At 41.0% G+C, this 26,047-nt stretch overlaps 1 protein-coding gene across 1 annotated transcript; it reads left to right on the top strand.

The window, feature by feature from the left end:
• Window positions 1–12,460: 12,460 nt before the first annotated feature.
• On the top strand, window positions 12,461–25,414 carry LOC311110791 (cysteine sulfinic acid decarboxylase-like; the record flags this gene model as incomplete). The annotated part of the gene is made up of 14 exons (XM_084153356.1): window positions 12,461–12,545; window positions 12,749–12,903; window positions 13,194–13,320; window positions 13,533–13,623; window positions 13,964–14,186; window positions 14,275–14,354; window positions 14,478–14,554; window positions 14,835–14,944; window positions 15,192–15,256; window positions 17,130–17,211; window positions 23,632–23,831; window positions 24,791–24,842; window positions 24,931–25,020; window positions 25,157–25,414. The coding sequence occupies 14 exons, from the start codon at window positions 12,461–12,463 to the stop codon at window positions 25,328–25,330; spliced, it is 1,611 nt and encodes a 536-aa protein (XP_084009482.1). The 3' UTR covers window positions 25,331–25,414.
• Window positions 25,415–26,047: the final 633 nt, after the last annotated feature.

Here is a 26,047-nt window from a genome sequence, read left to right as displayed (position 1 = left end):
TTTAAATTATAATATTTGTTATAAAGATAAGCATTATATTGTTACATTATAGGAATAACTCTGGTAGGCCTAAAACATTCTTCCACACCTCAAGTTCAACTGTCAGAGTCATTTGGAGTGCCTTCATACCATAAGCCTGCAGTATAATAGGCTAATAGCCACACCACACCAAACCTTCACAAAAGTTTCTAAACTTTACTAGGGTAATACCAAAAGTAATTCAAGCTATTGTTTATAGGGAAAATACCAGCAGGGTATTGTATTGCGGCAAACACAACATTACAGAACTTAATTTGGCCAAAGAAAATGGCTCAACACAATGAAACACAACACTTGGGAACTGGTTTAAACCTTCACAAAAGTTTTGAACAGGCTATATTGCAACAATTACCAAGAAAGGCTAGTGCCCACCCTACCAAACAAATGACAGCAATAGGCTAATGATATTTATTTTACAACTGGACTACCTATAACCTATCTTAAACTAAATACGGAGCACACAATTAAAAAGACAGATTGAACTTAATTTAGCCAACAAAAATGTCTCAACAGAATTAAACAAAACATGTTTAGCATTTTTAAAGAACTGGTTTGGAATAATAAAGAGGCATACAATAATAACAATGATATACAATAATAATATTGATAAAACAAATTATTATAAATACGAAAACATTTAAAAATTAAAGTTCCAAATGTGCATTCTACCTGAATAGCGAGTTGAACAATAGTCTGTTTTGGCCGCACCAACATTCTTCTCATCTTTGTCCACTACAATATTAAACATTTTCCATACGGAGGAAATTCTCCTTGTAGCAGGGCTGCAGACTAACATTTTCCTCTGGTGGCACTAGGTTTTACAATTGGTGGCACCAGCCCATGATTTGGTCGCCCCGATTTTTATTTGCGGGATCATGCAAAAGATAAAATGAGTAGGCCTATCATCTTATTAAGTCATTTACAGTGCTTTATTAAAAAAGTGTAATAGACTACTGATATGGTATTGAAGAAATAAGTTATTTCATCATCTTGTGATGTGATTCAAAATATTTTAATGTGCAGTGATTGTCATGCATTTTGAGAAGACAATTATGCTATTGTTATATTTTACTGTTAAAAGGCTCCTACATTTTTTTTGTTCAATAGATATGAATTTGCCTGCATCTTTATGTGCCCTAATATCATAGGCAAATTTATTTGGGGCTAATTCACCACCTGAGTAAGTGGAAACTCAAAACACATTAGCTAGATCACTAACTCTAAAGATGCCAATGCGCATTTCGCACGCTTCGTATCTCAAAGCTATATCAAATATCTTTGTAAAATAGTTGCTATTGAGCTCATAATTGAGAGTTGAGAAATAAAAAATATACATACAGAAAGCTGAGAACATCCTCTCTCCATCTGTGACAAATGCATAGCTGTGTTTTTCCAGCAGTAGGATTTTCTTCCCCCAGAAAAAGAGAGAGAGAAGCTCGCACGACACAGCAGCAGGCCCCAGTGAAACAGGTAGTCTCACAGGGGCAGGCAGGCAGACACTTTCATTACAGGAATCATGAGGATTATGTACTTTACTGTTTGACCAAATCATGGTTCTAACCTCCCACATTTTTTTCCGTTTTCAGTGAGGTGAATGAATGTGCAGCCCTTACCGATGCAACCAATACATTTTTTAACTCCCACAGCCAGGTGTCAAAGGGTGGCTAAATGTAACTAAATGGTCACAGTCTGGAGCCCTGCCTTGTAGGCTTTTCACTATAGGCATACTCTCTAACTTTCATTTTACTTCACTGAAAAAGGCCTCCATCTTCGCAATCAACAGTAGGTCAAGGCTCCTCTAGTTTTCTCTCTCTCCTCAGCCGCAGGGCAGCCCCTGACAATTTGGCCGGGTTAACAATTGTATTTATCATCTTTTCATTTATTTCATTAGCCAAAAGCCGGCAATTACCGGCTAAAGGAAACCCTATGCCCCAGTGGCTTTCCATAGCCCCCCTACACACAACGTGGCACGCTCTGTTCATTGTGCTGACACAGCACCGGGGAGATACAGATTTTGCACCAACCTGTCAATCAATCATTTGAACATTTTAGTTTCCACTGAGGGGGCTAATCCCCTTTTTGCCCCCTCCTCAAGCCGGGTACGCATGCCACAAGCAAATGAATTTCCATGTCTCCTATCTGTGCTTGGAGTTCAAAACAGTTAACCCAAACTAAGCTAGCAGTGTTATTAAAATCTTATTGAAACATGTTCTCAAAACGTTATTTTTAATTACCTTCAAATAAACTATAATTTCCATTCTCAGAATGTTAATAAAACCTCCCAGGAAAACTTTTAGGGAACCATAGTAAAACGTTCTCAGAACCTCCCTGCAACCTAAAAATGTATTCCCAGAACAGGAGAAATGTTAACTTCCGTTCTCTGAACATTTAAAAAACATTCAGTTTTGCCAGTTAGGAAACGTATGGCTTCCTTCCCAGAACAAGTGGGAAACCAAAAACATACATTCCCACAACTTCCAAGGAACCAAATGTGCTAGCTGGGACGTAACATGGTACATGGGCGTGGCTGACCCCTGAGGCTTCTGCGACCCCCTCGTTACCTCTCACCTTTGACCCCCAGCTCTGCCCCATGCACTCTCACTGTTACCAGCCACAATGTTTACATCCCACCAGAGACCTCCACTCTCCAGCCTAGCATTGGCCTATTACTAGCCAGTGTATTACAACAGAGGTTTTCAAAGTGTTGTCTTAATGTTCATTGAAGGGAGGCCCACTGTCTCAGACTTTGAAAACGGCTATATTTACAGTACAAACAGTCTAAACGCACAAATGTAGCTTCACTGTCAAAGTGCATAACTGGCTTTTGAATCCTGTGTGTTACTGCTCCTACTGGTTAAGATGGAGACAGTTTTACTTACAGAGATCTTCATTATTTAAATAATCTGGTGACATAATCTGCCTAATAAATATTATAATTATATTCATATTCAGTATGGAAAATGTATGCACTCACTAACTGTAAGTCGCTCTGGATAAATGTAAAAATGTAACTCTCCCTCCATTTAGTAGGATATGTTCAATTTCGTGTGGATTTCCATCATCCATTTCGTGTGATATGTTACAAATTACAATTTGTATGATATGTTACTAATTGCAATGAATGAAAAATGTGTGTCAAAACGCCAATTGGCAACCCATCTCTTATGGCATTAATTGACACATTAACAAACATTACAATAATTCACTGTGGTAATTCAGCGACAATTCTTCTTCCAGTGTTCTCTGCAGTGCGCATCGCGTAAAGAGGGAAAAAATGAAAAGTACAAATCTATACATAATAATAAATTATCTAAACAATAATTATATCCCTAGAGCAGTAAAATAATATACATACAGTACCAGTCAAACGTTTGCACACACCTACTCATTCCAGGGTTTTTCTTTATATTTACTATTTTCTACATTGTAGAATAATAGTGAAGACATCAAAACTATGAAATAACACATGGAATCATGTAGTAACCAAAAAAGTGTTAAAAAAATCAAAATATATTGTATATTTGAGATTCTTCAAATAGCCACCTGTCAGTATCGTCGGTGAGAGAGGAGGACCAAGGCGCAGCGTGGAATGCGAACATTTTATTTAATTTGAATGAACACACGAACAAAACAACAAAACGAAAACGTGACGTCCCTGGTTACATACACGAACCAACACGGAACAAGAAACCACACCCAATGAATGCCTAACGGCTACCTAAGTATGACTCCCAATCAGAGACAACGAGCTACAGCCGTCTCTGATTGGGAGCCACCCTGGCCAACATAGATATACAAAAACTAGAATACCCAAAGGAAACTCACACCCTGGCTCAACATACAAGTGTCCCCAGAGCCAGGGCGTGACAGTACCCCCCCCTAAAGGCGCGGACTCCGGCCGCGCCAACCAAACACCACAGGGGAGGGACCGGGTGGGCACTCCACCTTGGCGGCGGATCCGGCTCCGGGCCTGATCCCCACTCCCTCTCCAACCCCCCAAAGTACCCCTGGTCCGGTCTGGCCCCGCTGGCCGGAGCTGGACTGCACACTGGTGGAGCGGATTGCTCTAGGTCCGGCGTGAAGCAGCTGACCGGTGCTGAACCAGGCACCAGTGGAACAGGCACGGGCTGTGCCGGACTGACGACGCACACCACTGGCTTGGTGTGGGGAGCAGGAACGGGCCGAGCCGGGCTGACGAAACGCACCCCTGACTTGGTGCGGGGAGCAGGAGCGGGCCGGACCGGGCTGACGAAGCGCACCACTGACTTGGTGCGGGGAGCAGGAGCGGGCCGGACCGGGCTGACGAAGCGCACCCCTGACTTGGTGCGGGGAGCAGGAGCGGGCCGAACCGGGCTGACGAAACGCACCACTGACTTGGTGCGGGGAGCAGGAACGGGCCGAGCCGGGCTGACGAAGCGCACCACCGACTTGGTTCGGGGAGCAGGAACGGGCCGAGCCGGGCTGACGAAGCGCACCACTGACTTGGTGCGGGGAGCAGGAACGGGCCGAGCCGGGCTGACGAAGCGCACCACCGACTTGGTGCGGGGAGCAGGAACAGGCCGAGCCGGGCTGACGAAGCGCACCACTGACTTGGTGCGGGGAGCAGGAACGGGCCGAGCCGGGCTGACGACGCGCACCATTGGCCTGGTACGGGGAGCAGGAACAGGCCGGACCGTACTGGGGACACACACCACTGGTCCTACGCAGGGATCTGGAATGGGCCGGACCGGACTGGTAACACACCCCAGTACCTCTCGCCGTGCCTCTACACCTTCCATCCCCTCTTCGACCAGTGGCCCCCGTAACCTGGCGGCCTCCTCTGCCAACCCGCTGGGCCGCTCTGCCGCGGTCTCCTGCTGGCCCGTCGTCCACGGCGTTAGCCCCCCCCTAAAAATGTTCTGGGCGTCTCTCCTACCCGTGGACCAGGTCTCCATGTCCCTCGCCAGCCTTTCGCCCTTCTGCTTCCATGTCAAGCCCTTCTCTTCCTCACCCGGCTTGACCCAGTCGAGGAGGCGAAGGAGATCTGCTAGAGATCTCCCTGGCGATGGCTCCTGGACACGCTGCTTGGTCCAGTCTTGGTGGTTTCTTCTGTCAGTATCGTCGGTGAGAGAGGAGGACCAAGGCGCAGCGTGGAATGCGAACATTTTATTTAATTTGAATGAACACACGAACAAAACAACAAAACGAAAACGTGACGTCCCTGGTTACATACACGAACCAACACGGAACAAGAAACCACACCCAATGAATGCCTAACGGCTACCTAAGTATGACTCCCAATCAGAGACAACGAGCTACAGCCGTCTCTGATTGGGAGCCACCCTGGCCAACATAGATATACAAATGCTAGAATACCCAAAGGAAACTCACACCCTGGCTCAACATACAAGTGTCCCCAGAGCCAGGGCGTGACACCACCCTTTGCCTTGATGACAGCTTTGCACACTTTTGGCATTCTCTCAACCAGCTTCATGAGGTAGTCACCTGGAATGCATTTCAATTAACAGGTGTGCCTTGTTAAAAGTTAATTTGTGGAATTTCTTTCCTTCTTAATGCGTTTGAGCCAATCAGTTGTGTTGTGACAAGGTAGGTGTGGTATACAGAAGATAGCCCTATTTGGTAAAAGACCAAGTCCATATTATGGCAAGAACAGCTCAAATAAGCAAAGAGAAACGACAGTCCATCATTACTTTAAGACATGAAGGTCAGTCAGTACGGAACATTTCAATGGTCGTAAAAACCATCAAGCGATATGATGAAACTGGCTCTCATGAGGACCGCCACAGGAATGGAAGACCCAGAGTTACCTCTACAGCAGAGGATAAGTTAATTAGAGTTACCAGCCTCAGAAATTGCAGCCCAAATAAATGTTTCACAGAGTTCAAGTAACAGACACATCTCAACATCAACTGTTCAGAGGGGACTGTGTGTATCAGGCCTTCATGGTCAAATTGCTGCAAAGAAACCACTACTAAAGGACACCAATAAGAAGAACAGACCTGCTTGGGCCAAGAAACACGAGCAATGGACATTAGACCGGTGGAAGTCTGTCCTTTGGTCTGGAGTCCAAATTGGAGATTTTTGGTTCCAACCGCCGTGTCTTTGTGAGACGCGGTGGGATTGAACAGATGATCTCTGCATGTGTATGTTTAACACTTTTTTGTTTACTACATGATTCCATATGTGTTATTTCATAGTTTTGATGTCTTCACTTTTATTCTACAATGTAAAAAATAGTAAAAATAAAGAAAAACCCTTGAATGAGTAGGTGTCCAAAGTTTTGACTGGTAGTGTACATACATATACACATACATACACACTGTATATATACACATACATACATACACATACATACAAATAAATAAAAACAGAAAAAAAATGAAACAGAAAGCATTTGAACCCAGTCTGGCACCAAGAGAAGATTCATGTGGGAGACAAGCCTATACAATCTATATACACACGTACCATTTACCACATATAAGCTAAATATCTTTATAACTTAATTATAGGTAGCCCTTTTTCTTTTATTCCTGGCTGTGTCTAAATATTCCGCAAACGGAAATACACAATGGACAAAAAACATTTTCAGTTTCTCCTCATCGCTCAGCCACATAATGCCAGGGTTTATCTGGTGTGCTGTCTGGAATAAGAGCAAGCGTATTTCGTGGTAGAAAGGGCAATAGAGGATAAAATGAGTTTCATTCTCGAGGTCACAATAGTTACATAATTTTTCCTCTTCCATTTCACTACAATACCGACCTGTTTCAATACGCAGAGGCAATATCCCTGATCTTACCTGTGCACATAGCGATCTCTTGCTTTTAGGTTCACCCTTAATCAAACAAAAGGTTCTCAATTTGGGTGTATGATTAACCTCCTCCTCTCATTTTCTTTCATATTGCATCAACAGTTGTTTTGTACATATTGTACGAATTGCAATTCGTACAATATGTTAGGAATTTGCAATATGTATTTCATGTTACGAATTCCACTTTGTTTGTTTGCTAGGTGGCTAACGTTAGCTAGGCTAGGGGTTAGTGGCTATGGTTAGGGTTAAGGTAAGGAGTTATGGTTAAGGGAAGGGTTAGCTAACATGCTAAGTAGTTGCAAAGTAGCTTAAAAGTAGTAAGTAGTTGCAAAGTTGCTAATTAGCTAAAACGCTAAAGTTGTCTGTGATGTGATTAGAACATGCATGCTAGATGTCTGCGTTACACACCTAACCACCCACCCACCTACCCACCAACCTCCTTTTGTTTTTGGCTTAAGTGACCTTCTATCTTATGTAACCATACCAAACGTAACATATCATACTAATTTGAGTGTCACAGATTTATGTTCACTATGTTACGTCTAGTTTTTAAGGTCAGGCTGCCCTCTCGGGCTCCCCTGGGAGTGTGTTTCTCAACACAACACTGCATTGTCATCCCATGATAAGAATATAGACTTTGTACTGGAGATTTTCAACTGGAAATTTTCCACTGGGGATTTTCCACTGCTTTACCTAAAAGCCTCAGACTTCCCAGCTACCACATTTGGTTCCTTGGAAGTTGTGGGAATGTATGTTTTTGGTTTCACATTGGTTGTGGGAACAAAGCCATACATTTCCTGACCGGTAAAATTTTAAAAAATGTAAACATTCTGAGAACAGAAGTGATCATTTTGCCTGTTCTGGGAACGTTTATTTTTATGTTTCAGGGAGGTTCTGAGAACGTTTTACTCTGGTTCCTTAAACGTTCTCCTGGGAGGTTTTATTAACAGCCTGAAAACAGAAATTATAGGTTATTTAGAGGTTTTTGAATAACGTCCTTAAAACGTTCACTGAATGTTTCAATAAGACTTTTAATACCACTTTTGTGGTGAACATTTTTTAACTCCAAGCACAGATTAGACATATGGAAATACATTTCCTTAGACAATCATGCAACACATTTATTTTTTATTGTGAAACGGCATCAGTAGTATTGTAATTTATGATCCAATGTCCATGCGGCACCATGATGGAGCTAGCATGCCATGTTTTTTTACGCATTCAAAGATGTTCATTTTAGTCTATTCAAACAGACCCCATTAAGATCAGGTGTCTGGCCAATTAGTGTGCACGGCCAACACCTGAACACACTTAACAAGATAGAGGATAGAGATAATTTGATGCTGAGAATGGTATGTATATGCTTTTAAATAACATTCTTAGAACGTTACTGAATTTTTCTTGTGGTTTTTATGGAAAGTTTTCTTCATGTCCTGAGAACGGAATATGTTTTTAAATAATTATTAGAACGTTACTAAAGTTGTGGTTTTTAAGTTTTCTTAACTTTCTCTGAACAATTTGAGAACAAACAGAACCACGCGTAAACCTGTAGGAAATGTTATGTTGAAGTACTTAATTTGAAGCCAACCTGTCTGCTGAGAGGAAAATTAGCACAATATTGTTTGCGAACTGCAGCAGCACCCCCAAATTATTCGTTCTCGAGTTAGTTTGTTGTACAGAGGCAGGCTATGTATGTTTTGGTTCTACAAACCCATCTAACATTCACTAATCAATTAATTGCATTCATTCTTGCACAAACAGCATGATCATTACACAGGTGCACCTTGTGCTGGGGACAATAAAAGGCCACTCTAAAATGTGCAGTTTTGTCACAATACACAATGCCACAGTTGTCTCAAGTTTTGAGAGTGTGCAGAGATACCGTGACAAGATCCTGAGGCCCATTGCCGTGCCATTCATCCGCAACCATCACCTCATGTTTCAGCATGATAATGCACAGCTCCATGTCACAAGGATCTGTATACAATTCCTGGAAGCTGAAATTGTCCCAGTTCTTCCATGGCCTGCATACTCACCAGACATGTCACCCACTGAACATGTTTGGGATGCTCTGGATCGACGTGTACGACAGCATGTTCCAGTTCCTGCCAATATCCAGCAACTCCGCACAGCCATTGAAGAGGAGTGGGACAACTATCCACAGGCCACAATCAACAGCCTGATCAACTCTAGGCGAAGGAGATGTGTCTTGCTGCATGAGGCAAATGGTGGTCACACCAGATACTGACTGGTTTTCTGATCCACACCCCTATTTTATTTTTAAAGTATCTGTGACTAACAGATGCATATCGGTATTCCCAGTCATGTGAAATACATAGAGTAGGGCCTAATTAATTTTATTTCAATTGACTGATTTCCTTATATGAACTGTAAAACTCAGAAATATCTTTGAAATTGTTCCATGTTGCGTTGATATTTTTGTTGAGTATATTAGGTGAAATACCAGTGTGCCATCACAGCAGCAATATTTGTGACCCGTTGCCACAAGAAAAGAGCAACCAGTGAAGCACAAACACCATTGTAAATACAAACTATATTTATTTATTTTCACTTTTGTACTTCAATTTTGCACATCGTTACAACACTGTACATAGCCATAATATAACATCTGAAATGTCTGCTAGTCTTTTGAAACTTTTGAGTAATGTTTACTGTTCATTTAATTATTTATTTAACTTTTGTTTATTATCTATTCCACCTGCTTTGGCAATGTAAACATTTTTCCCATGCCAATAAAGCCCTATGAATTGAATTGAAAAATAGTCATTCAAAAATGATGAATCGTTCGCAAACTGCACATCGCTACCGTCTCCAAAGACTCATTGGGCCATGGCTTCTGTGGGCCTGCTCTGACATGGGGCCAATGGGAGGCCGCTGGGACTTTCAATAGTTTACTCCTCCCTGTTCGCCCCAAGTGTCACCCTGGAGGATGGAAACACTTTTTTTTAAATGACATTAAACCTTGAGACCACCTCAGAGGTGTTGCAGGTATAGCTCTGGACAGAGCCCTGTAATTTGGATGGATGGTTATCCTCCCATACAGAGTTTTCATTTGACGTGATATGTATAGGAAATAAATGTTCAACCTACCTTGGTGATGTTACTTTAATTCTCAATTTGACAAATGTAAGGAGAAACCTGGCAATCTTAACAGTCTACCTTGCCCAAATTGGGACACAGGATAAGCCAATAACACACATGATATTGTTTTTAAGACCCACTACTTGAATACAGGAGGCCGCCACAGAGGCACTGTCATCCCCTCTTGTCCCACATTGTATTTTAAAAAGCTACACCTAATAACTAGCCACATTAAACAAGACTAGGCCAAAACAATAAGACACAGACATTATACTAAACATTTAAATGTTGCATTTAAAAACGCTTGCCCAGCCAACGAGACACTCCTGTGGGGGTCTGAGCATGCCCACTGGGCAAAAACTGGTTGAATCAATGTTGTTTCCACGTAATTTCAAACACAAAAAATCTATGTGATGACGTTAAATTAATGTGGAAAACACATTGGATTTCCAAAATGTAATCAACGTAAGGGCATTTAATAATTTTTAAAAACCTAACTTTTAACCTCATTCGAATGACATGGTGACATTTTTTTTGTTGATTTCATGTTGAATTCACAATAGTTGACAACTCAACCAAATGTAAATCAAAACTAGACGTTGAACTGACGGCTGTGCCCAGTGGGTGTGCACCTTTCAGAACACGCTACAATTTGCAGCATGCTGTATTCACAGAAACACAGGGGAGAGGGCTAGCATTCCTAGAAACCAAGGTTATTATAGTAAACTAAAACACAGACTAAATCTAGCCATGAAAAAACAATTTAAACTGAAATAAAAACATTAACAGATCTGTTTGAGAAAGTAGAAATACTGAAACCATCTTTCGCTGCAAAACAAACTAAAATAAAAACCAAGAAATTATGTTCAGTGTCCATTTTTTGGGGTTGTGATCGAGAAAGACAGTTGTGCTAAAGCTTATGAGGCATTTATAAGTTATGATGCTATTCTTCAATAATCAATGGGTAGCCTAATAAAATGCGTAGCCTAATGAAACATTTAGATTGTAGGCTACCTCTAAAGCTACAATCTGTATGTTTTCCTACTTTCTGTCTCTAACACAAAAATGACATAACTAAATAATATAAAAACGAAATATATTTTTTAAATAAAACTAAACTAAATTAGAAATAGCAAATTAGGTCTGAAAACTAACTGAAACTAAAGTGAATAAAAAAACTTACAAAAAACCCAGAATAGTAATAAAAAATGAATGGAAAAACACAACTATAATAACCTTATCTTATCTCGCTCCCAATTTACCTCCCTGTCTTCGTTGGCGGCGGCCCTACACAGCTGCAAACGACACTCTCCCACCATTTGAGAGAGTGCAATAAAGATACTTGCAAGGGCAACGTTGCCCAATGTTCATAAAAGCACCATCTCCCCACAATCACCTGCTTCCGCTCTCGGCTCTGCCTTATAAAAGTTTCTCCACGGTTCTGGCCACAGTTCACAAGCAGGCACAGGTGAGAGCGATTAGTTCATGATTTGGTGACGTCATTTCTTGCTAGCTTTTTTATAGCTTCACCACAGTACTGTGGACTTCATACTGTAAGCGTGATGCTAGCTATGTTACTGTATGTTCATAGTGATTTTAGTTTCTGAGATTTGCACAGATTGCCTTGTATGTGAATTCATACATTTTACAATGTATTTAAATATTTGCCTTTGATAGAATTGTCTATCAAATGGAATGATAGCTAAACAGAATGGTACCCAGACTGCAATTCTCAGACCTTTCTTGATAGTCCATTCCTGTAACTCAACAATACTTTCTTGCACATTGCTATATTATCTTTATGGAGTCAGATATATTTTGATAGACTTTGTTAAAGGTAGACTCAGCGATATGACGGGTCACGTGAGGTATATATGTATCAACTAGATCATTAGCTGAATGCTAACGTTAGCTACCAGCTGAACCATAGCTAAACAGCTTTTACATTACAACTTTAGCATATAAAAGTGACCTTAGAATAAAACAGGCTTAATTTGATCAACATCATGTAAATCACTAGATGAGATGAAAGTGACTGAAAATGTTTAATTCACTGGGGAGTTGAACCTGCTTGCTGATGCTGTTCCATTGAAATGACCATTCTGACTGCTTTTGAGATTCCATTTTTTATTTTTAAGCTACTGCAACAATTAAAACATTTAACAGGCTATTACTGCAATTTCAGGTAAAAATTAAATAAAACAAGATTCAAATATATGTAAAATGTCTATACATTCTAAAAAGATTCCTCTCCTATTAAGATTTTTACTTTATGAGCATTTTGCTTGAGACAATTATAAATTCTACTGCTCGGATGGGGGTCTTGCACACTCCCTATGAAGGTGACATACGAGACATGAAAAATGTACACTACAGTAATATGTGTATACGCGGGTATTAAAAACTCTAGTAAATGTATGTAGTGTAAATTACCCCTTTAGAAATGTGAAATTGTTAAGGGATGCATTTGCTCAATTGTTTGGTCTTATTTGCAGAGTGTGGTTTTCAGTCATGACTCAACTACCTAGATTCTGGAACGTGGGATGGTCTTCCTTTCTTGACTGGTGGAGTAATCAGAGTGTTGTTTCAGAGCAAGGTGATTTTTAATGTTTTTGTGTTATCTGATGGAGGAGCGTGCACTTTCCAGGGTTCTCAACCTGTGAATAGATATCTACAATACCATGAATTGGTATTGTATAAAGATCTAAACCATGCAAAGAACTCGTTGGTGATTGTAATGATCGACTTTATGATCAGATTACCATGACTCTATTCAACCCTCTGCTTTTACCTCATTAGACAATGTGACAACTACAGGACCTTCTCAACCCTATGGTCAGCAGCACCTGAATGAACCTCTTCTGGACCACAGAGAGGGCCAGCTCTTCCTGACCGAGGCTTTTAAAGTGATTCTTGAGGAGGTGCTATGTAAGGGCATAGACGTCAACGAGAAGGTCTCACATCCCTACATCAAACTGTTGACTGTCTCTAGCCTAACATGACTGTTCTCTGCACTGTGTCATATATTGTTAGATGTTTTGCTGCACAAGCCTTTTGGTAAGTCTTGAGTGACAGATACCTGTCCAATGTAGCAAACATTTTTAGGAACCACTGGGCTTGTACCATTATGTTAACTGATATCTTCTTCACACCTGACTGTGTGCATCACAATCAAACCATAGAGGTACACACTCAGTGCTGTATTTTCAGGGGTTTCTTGTTCTTGTTATACACCTGGTTACAGGTGTGTGAGTGGCGCGAGCCAGAGGAGTTGGCTGCTTTGCTAGATCTGGAGCTGAGAGAGAATGGGGAGCCACAGCATCAGCTGCTGCAGAGAGTACGGGACGTGGCCAAGTACAGTGTCAAGACCCGTAAGTCCGCCCTGGGCCTAGCTCTGGTCCAGGGTGTTAGGGCGGTTTGCTGCTGGCCTCACTAAGGCCCTGGACCAGAGCTACCCCGACCCCACAGGGAAACCTTAGAGGGGGATGAGTGTGGTTCTGGTTACAGTCGATTCTTGGTCAATGCAATCGCTTGGGACTGTCCAGAATGCATACACTAAAGTAAAGAGTATATCTCTTTCCAGATCATCCACGGTTCTTCAATCAGCTCTTTGCAGGGGTGGACTACCATGCCTTGACAGGACGATTCCTTACGGAGGCTCTTAACACTAGCCAGTAGGAGGGAGCAATATATATATATATATATATATATATATATATATATATATATATATTATATATATATATCAGTGGAGGCTGGTGGGAGGAGCTATAGGAGGACAGGCTCATTGTAATGGCTGCAATGGAATCAATGGAACGGAGTCAAAAATGTGGTTTCCATGTCTTTGATGTGTTTGGTTACTGTTCCATGGATTCCATTCCAGCCATTACAATGAGCCCATCCTCCTATAGCTCCTCCCACCAGCCTCCACTGATATATACGCATATATACATACCATCAATTATGTTATGGTATAAAGAGGCTGGATGGACTGTTGTACAATTTATTTTACAGGTATACCTATGAGGTAGCACCAGTGTTTGTCCTGATGGAAGACGAGGTACTCTCAAAGCTACGTTCTCTAGTTGGGTGGGCAGAGGGAGATGGCATCTTCTGCCCAGGCGGTACTGTGTCTAACATGTATGCCATGAACCTAGCACGCTACCGGGCCTTCCCAGAAGTTAAACTAAAGGGACAGTTGGCCCTCCCTCGACTGGCTGTCTTTACATCTCAAGAGGTGGGTAAAACAGTATGATAGAAGTAATACACTATTTAACTTCTCATTCATTAATATATTAATTCATTCTACACAAACTTTCCTCCAGAGCCATTACTCTGTGATGAAAGCAGCTGCATTTCAGGGTATTGGGACAGAGAACGTGTTTATGGTCAACGTGGATGATAGGTAAAGTGATAAGAACCTTTCTTTCTTTGTGACTCTTTTGTAAGTCATCTCATTAACATCTCTTATCATTCCTAGGCATACATGATTTACAGATTGTAACACATGCTCTCTGTTGTCCTACAGGGGTTGCATGATTACAGAGGACCTTAGAGAGAAAATTGAGCTGGCGAAATCTCAAGCAAGTTTGCTGTGGTTACCTTGTAATTTACTGTGTCAATTTTATTATATCTGCTGTGATACAGTATACAGTAATTATATAGATAACATTAGGAATTGCCGCTAGACTAATGGGAATTGCTGATAGACAATCAGTGATATCTTACACAAGGATCTGGTGAATTCCTAGTACTCCGTCAACATTCCAAGTAGTTTATTTGCAATTCCTAGTAGTCTATCGGCAAAGCACATATCACACTACAACGCATCAAGTAGAGATGTAAGGACATCATTCATTACCCCTCCTCACCTACCAGGGGGCAGTACCATTCTTTGTTCACGCTACATCAGGAACGACGGTACAAGGCGCCTTTGACCCACTTGAGCCCATCGCTGACATCTGTGATAGACAGGGGTTGTGGATGCATGTCGACGTGAGTCCTTCTTAAAGTGATCTTTCATTCAAGAATCAAACTTTGTCCAACGTTTTCAGACCACAAAAGTAGTCTTCTGTCAAGATGATTCGCGACATCTGTTATGTAGATCAAACTTCATACTCCATTCCCAAAAGAATGTCAAAGATAGCCACCGTCTAATTAAATCCTTTTCAACAGTGAACATATTTCCCATTGATTTTGAGCTGAATAATACTGATTGGTGTTTTCTTGTGGTTTGTCACAGGCAGCCTGGGGAGGGAGTGTTCTCTTCTCAAAAGAACACAGACATCTCATGAGAGGAATTGAGAGGTGGGAGTCAGGTGCATGCTAAGGAATATACAGTGAGCACCATTCATTGGACAGTGACCATATGTTTGTTATTTTGGTTCTGTACTCTAGCACTTTGAGTTTGAAAGGATACAATGACAATGAGGGTGAAGTGCAGACTGTCAGCTTTAATTTGAGGGTATTTTCATACATATTGGATGAACTGTTTAGAAATGACAGCACCTTTTGTACATGGTCCCCCCATTTTAAGGTACTACAAGTATTTGTTAAATTGGCTTCACAGAAGTGTGTTGTTAGGCAGGTGTATTCATTTGTGTCGTTAGTGAATGCATGAGAGCTGTTGATGAATAGTATTGATTCTAGACTTTGCTATTGCCTTTGGAGGTTGTTGTTGGGATGTGACAACATGAGGAAGACAGCAGTGTCGATGCAAATGAAGCTGGCCGTCATAAGGCTCAGAAATGAAAATCAATCAATCAGGAACATTGCAAAAACCCTGGCCATGCCCAAGTCAACAGTTTGGTTCATCATTAACAAGAAAAACAACAACCGGTGAACTCAATTATGTCAAAAGACCTGGTAGACCGAGGAAGACCACTGTAGTGGATGACCGGAGTTTACGCTCTATGGTGAAGAAAAACCCCTGACAACAGCCCAACAGATCAAAAACACTCTCTTGGATGCAGGTGTAGATGTGTCAAAGTCTACCATACGTAGAAGACTACACCAGCAGGACTACAGAGGGTACACTACAAGATACAAACCACTGATAAGCCTGAAGAACAGAAAGGCAAGATTAAAGTTTGCTAAAAAGCACCTAAAAGAGCCCCAAGAGTTCTGGAAAAAAGTATTGTGGACAGATGAGACAAAGATTAACATGTACCAGAGTGAAGGAAAGAGGAAAGTGTGGAGAAAAAAATGAAATGCCCATGATCCAAAGCATACCACCTCATCCGTGAAACATGGTGGAGGGGGTGTTATGGCTTGGGCCTGTATGGCTGCCAGTGGAACAGGCTCACTTGTCTTCATGGATGATGTGACTGCAGACAGAAGTAGAACAATGAATTCTGAAGTCTACAGAAATATTTTATCTGCTCAGATAAAACCAAATGCCTCCAAACTCATTGGACGGCACTTCATCATGCAACAAGACAATGACCCTAAACATACTGCTAGAGCAACGAAGGGGTTTTTGATGGCCAAAAAGTGGAAAATCCTTGACTGGCCGTGTCAATCACCGGATCTGAATCCAATTGAACATGCATTTTACATGCTGAAGAGGAGACTGAAGGCAATAAGTCCCCGAAACAAGCAGGAACTGAAGATGGCTGCAGTACAGGCCTGGCAGAGCATCACCAGGGAAGATACCCAGCGTCTGGTGATGTCGATGCATCGCAGACTTCAAGCAGTCATTGCATGCAAAGGATATGCGACCAAATATTAACAATGATTACTTTATTCTACATTATGTTAAACTGTCCAATGTTTTTTGATGCCCGAAAATGGGGGGGACCATGTACAAAAGCTTCTATAATTTCTAAACGGTTCATCTGATATGTATGAAAATACCCTCAAATTAAAGCTGACAGTCTGCACTTCAACCTCGTTGTCATTGTATCCTTTCAAACTCAAAGTGCTAGAGTACAGAACCAAAATAAATAAAACATTGTCACTGTCCAATGAATTATGGTGCTCACTGTAGTTTCTGGAATGAAATGTTACACAATATCTAAATGTGCTGCAAAAAACAAAGCTCCGAAATTTAATTCAGCCTGTGTGTGTACCAAAGTATAGGTTAGGTGTATTGATGTCTCACATGACTGGGCTAGTCTTCCGTAAGGCTCAACATATGACTTTGACTCCCGAGTGTAATGATGTGAATGTTTGTGATCAGAGCCGATTCAGTAACTTGGAATCCACACAAGATGATGCTAACTGGCTTGCAGTGTTCAGCCATTCTGCTCAAGGACACCACGGTAAGACAACACAATACCCCTTCACCCAGCCTGGTCTCATAGACTAGACATAACATAGTAACGTAAATCTGAGACACTCAAATTAGTAGGATATGTTACGTTTGGTATGGTTACATAAAACAGAAGGTTACTTAAGGCCAAAACAAAAGTTGAGTGGATGGGTAGGTGTATAACATGAGCATCTCAAGTTTGAATCTCATCATGGACAACTTTAGCATTTTAGCAAACTACTTTTTAATTTACTTTGCAACTACTTAGCATGTTAGCTAACTTTAACCCTTTAACCTAACGCTTAACCCTAACCCCTAGCCTAGCTAACATTAGCCACCTAGCTAATATTAGGGATAGCCACCTAGCTAACATTAGCCAGAACATATTGTACGAATTGCAATTTGTAACATATCATACAAATTGTAATTCGTAACATATCACACGAAATGGATGCTGGACATCCACAAATTAATACATACCATACGAAATGTAACATATCATACAAATTGGAGTATCCCGGATTTACATTTAATATGTTAAGTCTAGCCCTGAGTCCAGGTTGCTTCATCAGATTCCACACCCAAAGGGTTGTTCTTGAATTGCTGTGGCATTTGCATCTCTCGCCTTTGCAACCACGAAAAACACTTTAAAATGACAAATAGTTACATCTCATACATGTTTTTGTTTATATTGAAGTATTTGTCAATGATAAAACATTCAGACCATTTGCTATGAGACTTGAAATGTTGCTCAGGTGCATCCTGTTTCCATTGATCATCCTTGAAATGTTTCTACAACTTGATTGGAGTCCACCTGTGGTAAATTCAATTGACTGGACATGATTTGGAAAGGCACACACCTGTCTATCTAAGGTCCCACAGATGACAGTGCATGTCAGAGTAAAAACCAAGCCATGAGGTCGTAGGAATTGTCCGTAGAGCTCCGAGACAGGATTGTGTCGAGGCACAGATCTGGTGAAGGGTACCAAAGAATGTCTGCAGAATTGAAGGTCCCCAAGAACACTGTGGCCTCCATAATTCTTAAATGGAAGATGTTTGGAACCACCAAGACTCTTCCTAGAGCTGGCCGCTTGGCCAAACTGAGCAATCGGGGGAGAAGGGCCTTAGTCAGGAAGGTGACCAAGAACCCGATGGTCACTCCGATAGAGCTCCAGAGTTCCTCAGTGGAGATGGGAGAACCTTCCAGAAGGACAACCATCTCTGCAGAGCTCCGCCAATCAGGCTTTTATGGTAGAGTGGCCAGACAGAAGCCACTCCTCAGTAAAAGGCACATGACAGCCCGCTTGGAGTTTGCCAAAAGGCACCTAAAGGACTGAGACCATGAGAAACAAGATTCTCTGGTCTGATGAAACCAAGATTGAAGTCTTTGGCCTGAATGCCAAGCGTCACGTCTGGAGGAAACCTGGCACCATCCCTACGGTGAAGCATAGTGTTGGCAGCACCATGCTGTGGAGATGTTTTTCAGTGGCAGGGACTGGGAGTCTAGTCAGGATTGAGGGAAAGATGAACGGAGCAAAGTACAGAGAGATCCTTGATGAAAACCTGCTCCAGAGTACTCAGGACCTCAGACTGGAGTGAAGGTTCACCATCCAACAGGACAATGACCCTAATCACACAGCCAAGACAATGCAGGAGTGGCTTCGGGACAAGTCTGAATGGCCTTGAGTGGCCCAGCCAGAGCCCGGACTTGAACCCGATCTAGCATCTCTTGAGAGACATGAAAATAGCTGTGCAGCGACGCTCCTAATCCAACCTGACAGAGCTTGAGAGGATCTGCAGAGAAGAATTGGAGAAACTCCCCAAATCCAGGTGTGCCAAGCTTGTAACGTCATACTCAAGAAGACTCGAGGCTGTAATCGCTGCCAAAGGTGCTCCATCAAAGTACTGAGTAAAGGGTCTGAATAGTTATGTAAATGTGATATTTAAGTATTTATTTGTTAGCAATTAACTAAAATGTCTAAAAACATGTTTTTGTTTTGTCATTATGGGGTATTGTGTGTAGATCGATGAGGGGGGAAAAAACGATTTAATCATTTTTAGACTAAGTCTGTAACGTAACAAAATGTGGAAAAAGTCAAGGGGTCTGACTACTTTTCGAATGCACTGTATATTATCCATGTTGTTGTTCAGCCACGACTCTGAGAAACCTAGGATATTACAGTTCTTCAGTTCCCGTTAATAGGATAGTCTCTAACAGAGCTCATCCAGTCCAGGCGCTTTATCTACACGCCGATGTAGTTTTGTCAGGGTGCCCGCTCGTCGGCCTCTCTTGCGCTGTCTCTTTCTCTTCCGAGTCTCTGGGATTAGGGACTGGTCCGGGGTGAGCAGTATGTCCTGTCCGCTGACTCGTTGAAGTAGAAATCTTCATCCAAATCGAGGTTAGAGATCACTGTTCTGATGTCTAGAAGCTATTTTCCGCCATAAGAAACGATGGAGGAAACCTTTAGTTAAGATCTGCGGAAAAAAAATACAGAGAAAATAGCAGAATTGGTTTGGAGCCTGTAAAATGGCAGCTATCCTTCTAGTGCCATTCTCTGTTTATGATGACATAATCCTGTGGACTTTATTCAAATCCAATGTATTTTCCAAGTAGATTCCACGTCACAATACGTTGACAAATTACATTTACACAGCGTGACGTCCTTTACATTACAATGACTAAGTCTACATGAGCAGCTCCTTTATACTCTAAAACGTATTGTTTAAGGGGATAGTTGGACATTTTGGCAAATAAGCCCTTTTTTCTACTTACCCTGAGTCAGCTGCTCCTGTAGACTTCCAGTCATTATGCAACTGTAGTTAGCAATGGCACCATAAACTAGCTTTAATATATTGTATATATCATCAAATAAAAACAAAGGCTTTTAAAATACATTTTTTTTTTTTTACAAATATGTGTCCCTAAGTTTTAGGTCATTGGTGTTACCGCCTTGGAAATCACTTATTACAAAGATATACAAGGACCTTGAGCATTCCCTCCAGTGGCAAACTGTTATCGGGTAGGGGTCTATATTAAAGAAAATTATTAGCTAATCACATCCTTTTAGTATGTCATCAATTTTAAGATTCCATTGATAATTTGGTAGCCTGGTTGCCAGTGTTTTTAGCTAACATCCCACTCCTGGTACTCCATGACGTGTCAAATAACACAGAGGACAAGGAGTGGAATGTTAACTGAAAAGACTGGCAACCAGTCTAACAATTTGATGTGTCTAAATAAAAAGTCTCATTGGTATTACTCAATTTAAATGAAGAGCAGAATTATTCATTATTATATAGCGACCCGCATAGACAGCTATGCGTGTCTGAGTTGTCGTTCCTTTGTTGTGATTTTGTGATGCACTTTTCCTGTGCCCAGGTTTCGGAAGGTAGCTTAGCGGATAAGAGCGTTGGGCCAGTAAGTGAAAGGTCGCAGGTTCGAAATCCCAGAGCCGACTACGTGAAAAATCTGTATATATTCCCGTGAGCAAGGTACTTAATCCTAATTGCTACTACTGTAACATGCTGACCGTAACATGCTGACCAGACCGCTCTCCGCGCATGTTGATTTTGTCCACCCACACCAGACACGATCAGGACACGCAGGTTGAAATATCAAAACGAACTCTGAACCAACTATATTAATTTGGGGACAGGTCGAAAAGCATTAAACATTTATGGCAATTTAGCTAGCTAGCTTGCTGTTGCTGCTATTTTGTCCTGGGATATAAACATTGGGTTGTTATTTTACCTGAAATGCACAGGGTCCTCTACTCTGACAATTATTCCACAGATAAAAGGGTAAACTGAGTTCGTTTCTAGTAAACTCCCCTTCAGGCTTCTTCTTCTTCTTTGGACTTTATATGGCGGTTTGCAACCAACTTTAAGGTGCATTCCCACCACCAACTGGACTGGAGTGTGGACCTCAGTTCATCTTTCAATCACCCACGTATATGGGTATATGCTCCTAAAAACCAATGAAGAGATGGGAGAGGCGGGACTTGCAGCATGTCAAGCGTCACAAATAGAACCAAGTTCTATTTTAGCACCTGGCTACGCAGACGCGCGTGAGCTGTGTGGGTGCAATGATTGAATAACATATGTGTATATTTATTTTGCAACACTCGCACACGCGACTCGAGCGGTGTGGTCAGCATGTAAGTTGCTCTGGATAAGAGTGTCTGCTAAACAACTAAAATGCATGTTCATGTAAATGTTTCAAGGGGTCTGGCATACCAGTCAACCAAAGGAATGCCTGGAATGTTCCGGTCCCAGGTGTCCTTGTGGTTGGTGGAACAGCGGGGGCAGGGGGCCAGGCACCGCAGATTTAAAGGGATACTTTGAGATTTAGGTTGTTTTTCTACTTACCCAGAGTCAGACAAACTCATGGATACTACTTACTCCAAAGCTGGGTGGTTGGTCATTTATATTCTTACAGAGCTATACATTGTAATCAATGTTTTATAAATGTGTTAATTTTACTGCTAATCATAAGAAACGAGATTCTATCCACTTCTTCATTTTCTGCCCCGTTGTTGCATAGAGATGTATAGAGATCGCAACGGTGTATCTTTCCCATTATACAATGGGTGGTTCTAATCCTGAAAGCTGATTGGTTAAAACTGCATTCCAGCCGGTGTCTATTCCACAAGTTACCACTGGCTAAATCTGACGCTAAAATGCCTATTTACTCTGTTCCATCTGACTGCGCAATCCACTGTCTCATCAGCCCTGCCATGTAATTGATCAAATATATCTCCTCTATAAAAATAATCTAGACATTATCTCACATTTCTTTTAGACTAACGTTTAGTTTTTAACTGCGGAGTTTTGCATAAACCTTGCTGTCTGTCTCTCTGACATGTGCAACATTGTTTCAATATTCAAATTCGATCCCCAGCTGTCCCATAGTAATGAACGTCTCGGGAGTCGGGAAGAGACAGACAGCATTTCTCAGCCAGTCAAAATCATGAACCAGCTGGCATACTTTTTATGGATATAAATTAAGAAATGTCAATTGAAAAAAGGTAAAACGAAACGAAGTGCAGCTAGTTTGCAGTCTTTCCAGTTTTAGTTTGAAGTAATTGTGTTAGCTGTGTTGTTGGCTAGCTCCTCTGAACAACAGTGTCCGGACAACAGAGAACATTTTCTATGCCAGGTGATATCGCACCTCATTAGCTCATTGTTATGGATGTATCCAAATAAATGTCACAAGAAAACAGGTTATGAAAATGCAGCTACTGTTATTCTGGCTGCACTCTTTGACGTGACTAAGTTAGCTAGCTAGCAAGCAAGGGATAAGTACGTTGCCAGCCAGTATGGCAATGGAACATTTAGAACGAACGACTGGGTTGCGTCCATAGATAAAGAACAAAAAGACTGGGTCACATCTCTGGCAACCGATCCGATAGAACGAACGACCAGCCGGCTTGGGTGGCAACCCTAGATTTGTGTCTGGAATATATCTTGTGGAAGGATGATATAGTATGAATAAAATAATCAAAATAAAATGTTTAATTAAAATGTCAATCATTATTTTAATATGTTGGTAACCCGTTGTATAAAAGTGATAATGCCTGTGCGCTCACAGACACCATAATTAAGTGATAAAGCTTCTCGGGCATTATCACTTAATTATGGTGTTTGTGAGTGCACAGGCAGTGCCATTGAGACAGATACAATTACATTTACATCATGTTGCGATCTCTACGCGACAACTGGACAGAGAATGAGGACGTGGATAGAATCTAGTTTCTTATGATTAACAGTAAAATGAACAAATTTATAAAATATTGATTACTATGTATAGCTTTGTAAGACTATAAATGAACAACCACCCAGCTTTGGAGTGATTAGAAAGTATATTTCCCTGCTTTGTTTGAAGTAACGTCTTTGTTGTTGTAATATCGCAAACGAACATGGCAGTTTCACGGCTATGGATTCCAGCTTTAAATAAATTATGTTTTTTAGATTTGAGCATCTGTGATCTCCAAAATCCTCAATTACCTAAAATGTGTAATTGGTGTTACCATTATTGGTGTTTCCTACTGGTGGCAAAATGTTATCATAATGGTAAAAATGATTTAAATAATAATATTTAAAGTCATAAGCTCCCATATTATTTGATTTAGAATGGGAAGATGTATCCAAATACATTTCAATAAATACAAATCCAGGAATATGAAGTTATTTTGTTTCCAAAATTCCATGCCCAAATGCCACCGCAATTCAAGAACGACTGCAAAACATTGTCATTAGACTCCTCTTCATCATTATGCTATGCCAAAATAAGAGTCCTGCCATTTGAATCAATGCTCTTATATACACATTTTTAAGGTCCTTGTTGTGGTCTTCCTTGCCGTTATGACCTGTCTGTTGCCATTCTTGAGCGAAATCTCAGCAATTCTTGATTTCTTCCCCTTTTCCACAGGACCTGTTGAAACGTTGCCACAGTGCAGATGCAACGTATCTCTTCCAGCAGGACAAGTTCTATGACATGAGTCTGGACACAGGGGACAAGTCCATACAGTGCGGCCGTAAGGTTGACTGCCTGAAGCTGTGGTTGATGTGGAAAGCTGTGGGGTCACAAGGCTTGGAAGAGCGTGTGGACAGGGCTTTCGCTCATACAAGGTACAAACATAAATCCCAGCTAGCACATTTGGTTCCTTGGAAGTTGTGGGAACGTACATTCTTGCTTTCCCATTGGATCTGGGAACAAAGCCATATGTTTCCTGATTGGTAAAATTGAAAGGTTCTTTAAACTTTCTGAGAAAGGAAGTGAAAATGTTGCCTATTTCGGGGAATGTAAATGTTTTGGTTGCAGGGAGGTTCTGAGAATGTTTTACAATGGTTCCCTTAAAGTTTTCCTGGGAGGTTTTATTAACGTTCTTAGAACAAAAATGATAGGTTATTTGAAGGTAATTAAATAACATTCTGAGAACATGTTTCAATAAGACTTTGAATAACACTGCTAGCTTAGATGAACTGTTTTGAACTCCAAGCACAGATAGGACACATGGCAATTCATTGGTTTAGGCATTAATCATGCAAACAAATGTATTTATTTTATTCTGTTCTCTAGCCATGGAATTAGTATCTTAAAATGTGCTGAGAATGTTCTAAAGCCAAGCAACTATCCTGCACCATTCCCAGAACATTGTGGGAAGGTTGTACGCAAAATAATCATAGGACAGGGTTATTCAACTCTTACCTTACAAGGTCCGGAGCCTGCTGGATCTCTGTTCTACCTGATAACTAAAATGCACAAACCTGGTGTCCCAGGTATAAATCAGTCCCTGATTAGAGGGGAACAATGAAAAAATGCAGTGGACCTGGCTTCTAGGTCCAAAGATGAGTTTGAGGGCCATAGGATAACCACACTCTCACCAAGCTCTAAGAAACATATGGTTCTCAGAACATTATGTGTTAGCTGGGACATTCACAGAACCTACAGCTGTAATTCTGACTAGTCAAGCTCCTCACTTAAAAGACTTCAGAGCTCTCATTTAAAGATGTTAATATCTATGTCAATTAAAGACGTTTCAAATATTATGGAACAAAGATCTGTGTGTTGACTGTCCCACTCGTAGATATCTGGTAGAGAAGATGAAGAAAAGAGAGGGCTTTGAACTTATAGGGAAGGTAAGTCATTGTTTCATCAAATAGATACAAAACATTTTCTTCTCCCATTTTCATCTCACCTGTCTTCTGGGTTTCTCCTGTAAAACAGCCTGAGTTTGTGAACGTGTGTTTCTGGTTCATACCACCCAGTCTGAGGGGAAAGGAGAACAGTCCAGACTACCAGGACAGATTGTCAAAGGTTGGTGTGTGTCAAGTTGTTTACTATGATGCCAGTTATATGTTTTAACTCAATTTCTAGGACATATTCTACATTTAAACCTGTTAGTTTCTGTCGGTCTGGCTGACATAATGCTGTGATCTTGTATCTTCACCAGGTGGCTCCAGTGATAAAGGAGCGTATGATTAAGCAGGGTACTATGATGGTGGGCTACCAGCCTCAGGGAGGACGAGTCAACTTCTTCCGCATGATAGTCATCTCTCCGCAGCTCTCCTACCAAGATATGACCTTCTTTCTGGATGAGATTGAGAGGCTAGGGAATGATCTGTGATAGTCATTCTAGTTATAGTTTTGCATCTCCATTTATGTCACTGACTCCTCTGACTCTCAGCATCAGATATGTCTGTTTTGTGTGTTTTTTAACAATAATATTACTAGTTTTTTACAGTTTTGGGGAAACTACTTTGAAAATATAGTTTACCAAGCTACTAATTACTTCACAATGGAAGAAGTTAAGATACACAAAAAATACCCTTAAGAAAAACATAGTTTACTTAACTAAAGTTACTTTGAAAAAGTAGTTCACTACATCCAAACTACTCCGTGATAAAGTATATCTAAAGGTGAAATGTCAGACTACAAATTTTAAGAACAGATCACAGATCTGCAGTCAATGTTAACAGAATGTGTAATTTAGCCTATTTAACACAAAAACTGATTCAAGTGAGAATTAGGCAGGTCTGATGCTGAAAAAGAAAGGAAATTCCTACTTCACCCTTTAAATTACATTTTTGCAACAAACAAAAAAATTGTGTAGTTAACTACTGAAAACACTACCAAGATTTAAATGTAGTTCAACTACCACCAAGCTACTGCAAAATGTAGTTACATTACTAGTTGAATTACATGTAGTTAACTACTCCCCAACACTGCTTTTTTATCAGACTACTCTAATGGCACTGATTGTCGCCTAACAAAGTGCCTGAAATGTGGTATGTGACACAGTAATAAACCTAGTCCAGTGATATATATATATATATATATATTG

Source organism: Coregonus lavaretus (assembly GCF_964263955.1).
Source record: "Coregonus lavaretus genome assembly, chromosome: 36".
Taxonomy (NCBI): Eukaryota; Metazoa; Chordata; class Actinopteri; order Salmoniformes; family Salmonidae; genus Coregonus; species Coregonus lavaretus.
The sequence above is the reverse complement of the archived record's forward strand: the minus strand, read 5'-3'. Positions and strand labels throughout refer to the sequence as shown.